At 47.7% G+C, this 8,024-nt stretch overlaps 1 protein-coding gene across 3 annotated transcripts; it reads right to left on the reverse strand.

Annotated features, from left to right (window-relative positions):
* Window positions 1-417: 417 nt before the first annotated feature.
* Window positions 418-7,755, reverse strand: C8H11orf87 (chromosome 8 C11orf87 homolog). 3 transcript variants are annotated; one of them, XM_046014319.1, is made up of 2 exons: window positions 7,601-7,755; window positions 418-6,175 (listed from the first exon to the last, which is right to left on the reverse strand). In XM_046014319.1, exon 2 carries the CDS (start codon window positions 5,916-5,918, stop codon window positions 5,322-5,324), a length of 597 nt encoding a protein of 198 aa, XP_045870275.1. In that variant the 5' UTR covers window positions 5,919-6,175; window positions 7,601-7,755; the 3' UTR covers window positions 418-5,321. The 3 variants fall into 3 exon arrangements, with proteins under 3 accessions (XP_045870275.1, XP_045870273.1, XP_045870274.1); XM_046014317.1 differs by lacking the exon at window positions 7,601-7,755 and adding an exon at window positions 7,261-7,391; XM_046014318.1 differs by lacking the exon at window positions 7,601-7,755 and adding an exon at window positions 6,349-6,548.
* Window positions 7,756-8,024: the final 269 nt, after the last annotated feature.

Consider the following 8,024-nt stretch of genomic DNA (forward strand, 5'->3'; position numbering starts at 1 on the left):
GGAGAGCCGTCCTATTCAGCCACTTCCCAGTGGAGTTCAGCCAGGACCCAAAGAATGTAGATGAATGTGAGGCTTCCCATTTCCCTCACAGCCACAAAATCATGTCAGCCATATCCTTTCCGCACATACCTGATTATATGGGAGAAGGCAGGAAACGAGGAGATCTGAAAGACTAAGAGTATGACCTAGAGAGCCGGGGCTTCTGCCTCAAAGGACTGCTAATCTCAGTTTTTTGGGTGATACTAAATTTATAAACTTCCCGTTTTGTGATGCAGTTGATCTGAAGTGAAGTAGTTCTGATGAGTAATAATTAAAAATAAAAACTAATTTCTTTCAGCATCTGAGGGCAAGGGCACGAGTAATTTTATAATCTTACTATATTCTACATCAAGAAGGAAATAGTGTCCAAAAAGCCAATTAACAAGAAAACTCTTTTATTGATAGAAAAGCAAAACAAATTTTCCATGAATTCTAATATCTGTTTCATTCTGTTTGTTGGATATATTTGAGTTCAAAAACATCAGTTTTTTCTGTTGCTCTTGTCGTTGTTGTTGTTAATCCCCCTATGGGAACAACCCCATGGAATCACAAGTGTCCCTGCTTCTACCTTGACAAGACACTGTCCTCAATTAAAGTTAATTAAATTCTTATTCTTAGCTAAGCCTTCCTACACGGCACCAACTGGTTGGTGACATGAGTAAGTACTGATGTCAAGTCATCAAAGCTGTTTTTCAAATGTTATCAAGTAAATCAGAAACCAAATCAGAGTCAGATTAAGGTTCAGTTCAACCCCTCTATAGATAGCTCAGTTCATTCAAATGTGAACTACAACATCTATGAGCCGAAATCACTAATTTCCAAAAAGGATGGCCCAGAGAAGTGGTTTTCCAAATTCAGATTCAAAGTCCAGATTCACAGGGGAATGGACCTGAGGAGCCTGACCAGATTAAAGTTCCTAGTTTTAATTTAATCTACAACTTCCACATAATATTAGCTAGCAATTGCTCAACTGTTACCCACAGAAAAGCATTTAAAGCACATGTCTACACAATGGAAAAAAATGGAATTTTAACCATTATCTAATTAATTCAATCGATATAGACAGAAATGGTGGAAAGGGTCGATGCCAAAGTTTTTCTTTAAAGCTAATTTATCCATATTCTCCAAAAACTACATTCCAAACTTAAACAGATAATGGTCAAATTTTCACTTTACCTTTAAGCTATGCAGATATAAGTTGTATCTCCACACAACATATAGGCTGAAAATAAAAAAATCAAACCACAATCCAGGTTTTGTGGTCTAGACAGCCCTAAAGCTCTTCTAGATATTTTTACTTTCCATCTAGATATTTAAACCACATAGGTATGGTCACAAATTCATTATCATTGCTACATTTGAGTCACTAACTAGGAAAGGAAGCTTATATAATTACCAACTCCCCGAGCCAAACAAGACTCTCCCTTCCATTAAAGAAAGAGAAAGTCATTCGGATTTAACCCCAGAGAAATAAGTACATGCATATATCTGACTTCTCAGCATCCTCTCTGGATAAGAGGATGGCACAATGGTTTGGTTTCCATCTCGTTCTTGCAATGACAGAAAAGAGAATACAAAAAGTCCATTGTAAATTTGTACAAAATGTATGCATATATAAATACATATCTATGGGTGTATATAAATTCTAAAGAAGATTATATTCATCTACATCTTTAAGATTCAGAGTCCCATACACAGTTGACATGATGGTTTTCTCACTCCGATTTTCTCATTTTTTAAAAACAGTAAGAATCAAGCATGCCACCTTATTAATACTGAACAGCAAGTGCGGAAGTTGAGCTGTAGCTGCAGGGATTTGAAGCAATTCATTTGACGGGACAACAGTGAACAAAATCCTTAAAATAAATGCAGCTATTTCCAGATTGCCTTTTGTTTCATATAAATGAAATCCGAAATGCCCTGTTGGTAGCATCCCAAACTCCTGAGACTGACAACTGAGCTCAATAAGATACAATGTTCTAAACAGGGTCTGTGCAAATTGCTTGGATATGTGCTTATTGCAATAATTTGGTGTGGGGACTGGTGTTACTAGAATTTCATGTAATTCACTATCTCATAAAAAAAATCTCAAGTGACACCACCAGAAGCTTAGAATTCTGAGTATATTAAACTCAGCATGGAATTTGACTCACAAACTACATCATCTTTACAAAGAGCACTATTAAAAATATTAAGCCACAGTCAGTTAATGGAGAAAGGCATACCGATTTAAAGGTGCACAAAGAGAGCATGTTACGGATGTGTGCCATGTTTAGAGGTATCAAGATGTTTTTTTAAATGGTATATATAACGCTTTCCTTTCTCCTGTGTCCTCTATTCCTTTGGGGAACTCTGACATAGGACGCTCTCATAATGACCCCCTAGAGTGTACCGGCTCTCCCTGGAAGGGGTTATTATTGCATGCCTTGAATGCACTGCGATTCATAAGGCAAGAACGTATGAGTAGCTTCAGCACCAAGGAAATGGAATCATCATCCAGCACTGCTCACAACAGAACATCTTATTGCTTTAGTAAAACGGGAAATTATTCACTGTAAGAAGTGCCCCCAAACAAGGGGAAGAAGGTAATATCCACACACTCGGGGGAGCTTACTGGAAATAAGGAAGCTCCCTTCTGAGTCCCTGGTTCTATTCAAATTTCAAGTCCAAAAGTCATTCTGTAATAAGGTATTAAAGAGCTACAGCTAGATGAGGGTGAGCTACAAAAATTAATGGACTTTCTTCTTCACAGTGCCTTAGTCATTCTGATGTACAATGTAGAGCTCTGATGCACTAAAGGATTCCCTAGCGGCCTGAGGGAGGTAATGCATTCTTTTACCTATTACTAGGGAGTGACTAAGGCACTGGAGAGAGAGTCTGGTTCATTGTTTAATATAGTGGACCCAAAGATTCTACCTGGTCTTCCTAATATTACAACATGGCATGTTTAAATGATGATCCTCTGTGCTTCAGGAAAGGATGTGAGTGAATATATAATGGGTGGTTAAAACTAAGCTTGTTAAATTATCTGTATAAAAGATGCAGACAGAACTTGACCTAAAACCTCATAGGTAATATTCTTCTCAACATAAGAGCACAGAAGCCTGGAACCAAGACAGAGAACCTAGAATTACTAGTTATTTGGAAGAGGGATGCACTTAGGGGCACGGTCACCTTACACTCTGCAGGTTAATAAGAACTCTTTCGGTTGAGCTTTCTGTAGAACATCCACATTCATACACAGTCCAAACATTTAAACAGCTGTCGAAGAATTGGTTCCCAAGAAAGGATGCCATTGCATATAATTAAGACTGTAACATGTTTCTGGCCCCTTCTATCATCAGTCCAAAGGGAACAAAGTGGGAAATAACCATAGGTGGACCCCATTTCTAACACAGACGGCCTTGTCTGGCATCAGAAGGGAGAAGAAAAACATCGATCTTCTTCTCTCTCACTTGGCTTTTCTCTCAGTCTTTTTGGTGTATCCAGCCAACACAGGTAAGCCAGACGGAGAAAGAGAAAAGAGCCCTTCCTTCACTGTACCTCGGATGTAGGCAAAATTTTTTAACTGAACAGGTTTCAAATATTGTCATCCTACAAGTACTTACTGGGTTTAACTTCCCTTGAAATTTGCACGTCCTGTCATCCAAATCGCCCAATATCCCCACCAGCCTCACACCCCAAACACATACAGTACAAGCAAGCACACACCCCATCTACCTCCAGGGGGTAACTGCATGCAGGCAGGACTACAGGCACTGTTTAAATATTAACCATGTTTTAATAGATGGCATTCCTGCACATCCATTATTTGTTTTCTGTTGTGGTTGTTTCTGTTATTCGCAAAAGAAAAAAGAAAACATATGTGTTATCTTTTTATAACAGTCGACTACAGAATAAGGTACAAAAGAACACTTCTGGAAACAGCAGAAGCCGGGTCTGCACCACTGAATTGCTCATCCAGTGGTGACCGTTGTATCAACAGCTAGAAATGAAGAACAAGACTATACAGTTTGGGGGATGTAGTACAGAACTATAGTTTGCTTCTGTATTTGGTACCAATATAAATAAGTATATAACGAAGGTGCACTTGCTCTAAGAATGAAACAGAAACATTCTGGTTGGTTAGATACTGCACTTTCAGTACTGTACATTACCTAGTAAATTTTTTTTTTTTTACAAAAAAGGTAACTTATGCAATGTTTAATAATAAAACCAACAGTACACGCAAACCCGATTATAGAAAAAAGAAGAAAGAAACCAACAAAAAGCTAAAATAGTCATTTCCCAAAACAGCCCCTCCTCTGCCTGCTCAACCAGAGAAAAGTAACCAGTCCGGTGAAGCAAGTTCAGCACCACACCTGGCTGGACAGCTGCTGGATCTTTGCTGAATCCTGAAGATGCCCCAAGTCAAAGGTGTTCAGCTGGGAGCCCGGCAGAAAGCTAAAGCCATAGAGTTTCTTTTCTTTTGTTCTTTCATTCTTTCTTTCTCTCTCTCTTTTATTTTTTCCTGTCTCTTTCTTTCTCTTCTTTCAACTCATTTAAAGATTTTCAACCAGCGAGGGACATTTCTAAAAGTAAATTTAAATGCCTGGTCCTGGGAAAGGGAATGGTTAACTAAGGGCGGAGGAAGAGGGCTGGCCAGAGATGGGTACATGTCACACACATTTTTCTGGGACAGTCTCTGTGGCCTCTTGTAGTTCTGGTGCTTAATGTAGACATTTTCTTTATAATATAGTATTGCCTGAGCCCAGCAGAGGGTGGGAATGGGGAAGGGATGGAAGCTGAAAGAAAAGTGAAAGCTTGGGAGGGGGAGAAGGTAACTGAACCTTAACTTGAGAGCTATGTACAACACACCGGGTCCCTCCACTCCCTTTGCTCCAGGAATCAACGCCTTTTTAAAAATATTTGGTAGCTTGTGCGGTTTCTTCTCCTTATTGTGTGTGGGGGGAAGGTGCAGGGTGGAGAGGGAGACGCATCCTTCATCAACAATGAGAAATTAGGTGATTTGTCATGCGCTTGGATTGTGTTATTAGTATATAATTACTATAAATATTAATAATAAAGTATTATCAGCGTTATTTCTTCTTCGAGACTTTCCTCGCCCAGTATTTACAAATGCCGCACAGTGCCTCGGCGGAGGAGGAACAGAGGAAGGGGAGGGCAGACAGGGAAAGAAGGGGGGGGCAGAGAAAAGTGGAAGAAGACAGATGGAGGGGGAAAAAGCAAGGACGGCAAAGATGCTGGAAATGAGGAAGGGGAGAGGAGGGGGGGCTAAACAATCAGGACAGTACCACCGTTTGCAAAAGGCCCTCGCCAGCTGTGTCCAAACAGGAGGAGGCCGCGTGTGCTCCCTGCGGACTGGGGGCCGGCGGGGGAGGTGGAGCCGCACAGGGACCCTGGCTCGGAAGGCCAGGGGACGGAGACGAAGACGAGGCGTTGGAGGGGGTGCAGAAGGCCAAGTCCCGGGGCTGCCTCTCCAGCCGGGTTTCTTTCGCGTGGGTGGGGGCCTGGCCGCCCGCGGGGGGCAGCCCCCGTCCGCCGCGGTTGCTGCTGCAGTGATCCCGCTCGTACTCCTCCTGCGCCCGCTGCATCTTCCGCTTCTTCATCCTCCGCTTGTGGATGTGGAAGGTGGAGAGGGACAGCACGATGAGGCAGAAGATAAGGGTGACCAGGACAATCAGCACCAGCGTGGAGGAGAAGGACTGGAAGAGCTGCTGTCCCACCTGCGTGATGCAGGTGCCGCCACCACTGCCGCCTGCGCCCGGGCCACGGGCACTCGCGTTGCCACTGCCGCTGGCGTTGGGGGAAGCAAAGGTCCGGTTGAGGAGACACGGCGGCAGCGCCAGCCTCAGCTCTTTGGGCGCCCTGGCACTCATCGGCGCTGGGCTGGGAGGGGCCGGGCCCACCAGACTTCCTCCCTTGGGCAACCGTTCCCACCAGGAAAGAAGAGGACGAGCCCACGCCACCCAAAACTACTCCCTGGTGCGGGAGGGGATGCACGCGCGAGCGAAGGACTGAGAGAGCAACCGCGGACAAGCAAGCCGGCCAGGAAGCGAGCGGTGCCCAGGAGATCCTCTCTGGCCCCGCCTGGAACGCGTGTCCGCGCGCCCTTTTCCTCTCCCAAGGCACCAGGCTGCAAAGAGAACAGGCTTAGTTAGGATCCCGGCCGCTGCCCAGGGGAGTGCGGAGGACCGGAAGGATCAGCCACTACCGCAAAGCGGCCCTCTGGGCACACTGCCTCGGCCGGGCGCTGCCCGTCTTCTCCGCAGCCCGGGGACCCCAACCCGTCCGCCCCTGGCCGCGCACCCTAGCCGCCAGCTTTCGCGCTCACGCCACTCGCGGGGAAGGGGTCTGCGCCGGCACCGCGGAGAGACAGATTACTCAGCAGATAAGGCAGCCTTCCTGGGCCCTCCACAACTTTCTAATTGCAACAGACACACAGCCGCCTGGGAGCGCGGTCCCCGCTTCCCAGAGCACCGACTCGCCTCCTTCCTTCGCCCTCGAAGTGTGTGTCTTCCTGTGCATCCTACCCTTCCCCAGCACCCACCCCCAAGCGCCGAACGAGCGGGCTCCGGGTACGCAGTACTGCCTTCTCCTCCCTCCCCCTCCAGAAGCCTCTTCCCTGGCCGGCTTCAGGTCCCTGAAGTCCCATTCCCAAGGGGGCACCACAGCAACCACATCCCACTCCGCCTCTGTCCGTGACCACAGCTGACGCGCTGGATCACGCTCCCTCCATTCTACAGTCTTCTTCCCTGGTACCCCCGCCCCCCAATCAGAAAAAGAAAAGCAGCTGAAACACCTTTTTCAGCTAAAGCACATCCCCGCAAACGCCCCCTTCTCTCCATCTCCCTGTGCTCCGCACTCGGCAGTATCCTGCTTCTTTCTAGGGGGACTGGAAATGGAAGGGTCTGGGTTTTCGTTTGCAAAGTTTGGGGGAACGGACCTTCCCTTCGGCCTCCCCAACCCCAGCCCGAGGCTCTTCCCAGGGACCAGAGGCAGGTAGACCCGCAGCACACAGCAGAGCCCCCTTGCCGTGCTCAAGAGGCAGCTGCAAACTGTTGCACTGCGGAGCACAGACGAGGCGCGCAAGCCGGGTCTGAGCAGGGTGGGGGCCGAAGCTATGGCCAGGGGTGCCTGCGCAGGCCGCCGCGGATGTCCGACCCACTCGCGCCCCACCACCCGGCAGCCTGGAACCTTCAGCCGCACCGCCTCCCTTACCTGGGGCCACCAGCTGGCTGCAGGGAGGGAGCCCCCGCCGCGCGGCTGCAGTGGCGGCTGCAGAAGGCGCGGAGTGAAGGGGCCAGAGACCAAGCCTCGCTGCTGCCGCCGCCGCCGCTTCGGGGAGCTCAGCTCGCAGCCTATTGCCAGAGAGGCCGGTGACGTCAGGCAGCCACTGCCAGGGCTCCAAGCCACCCCTCAGGCCCCCACCTCACCCGCATACCCCAACATCTCCTCCTAGCAGCGTGAGGCTCGGCCACACACTCCCAGTTCCCGGTCCTTCCACTCCCTGGGGCTGGGTGCGAGGACCTATGCCAGCACCGAGCAGTGCGAGACCCACCTTCCGCACTCCTGAGCCTGGGAAGGGAGGAAGCTTCAGCTCCCTGACTTCCTCACCCTCAACCCTCTTCCACATGGTCCCAGGAACACATTTTTACACTCTAGAGAGGCATCTCCCCGCAGGGTACACATTCGATTTTTTTTTTTTCTCTCCTTTCCCTGGGCTGATGAGGATTGCTCTCCTCTGCAAACCTGTCTATGCCGGCCTGGTTCTGAACAGAAACTGCGTGAATATGAGAAGTGAGAGGGGCATTTCTGAACACAAGTAGCAAAACATGAAATACAAACCCGAACGTGTATTTAACATTGAACAATGCAAATTAACTGTTTCCCTCTCCACTAGAGCCTTCAACTTACCTCTCACATCACCTGACTCGTGGTTCCCCTCCACTCATTCACACACTCATCTCCAGGCCCAAGACCCA

This window comes from Meles meles, chromosome 8, assembly GCF_922984935.1.
Source record: "Meles meles chromosome 8, mMelMel3.1 paternal haplotype, whole genome shotgun sequence".
NCBI lineage: Eukaryota > Metazoa > Chordata > Mammalia > Carnivora > Mustelidae > Meles > Meles meles.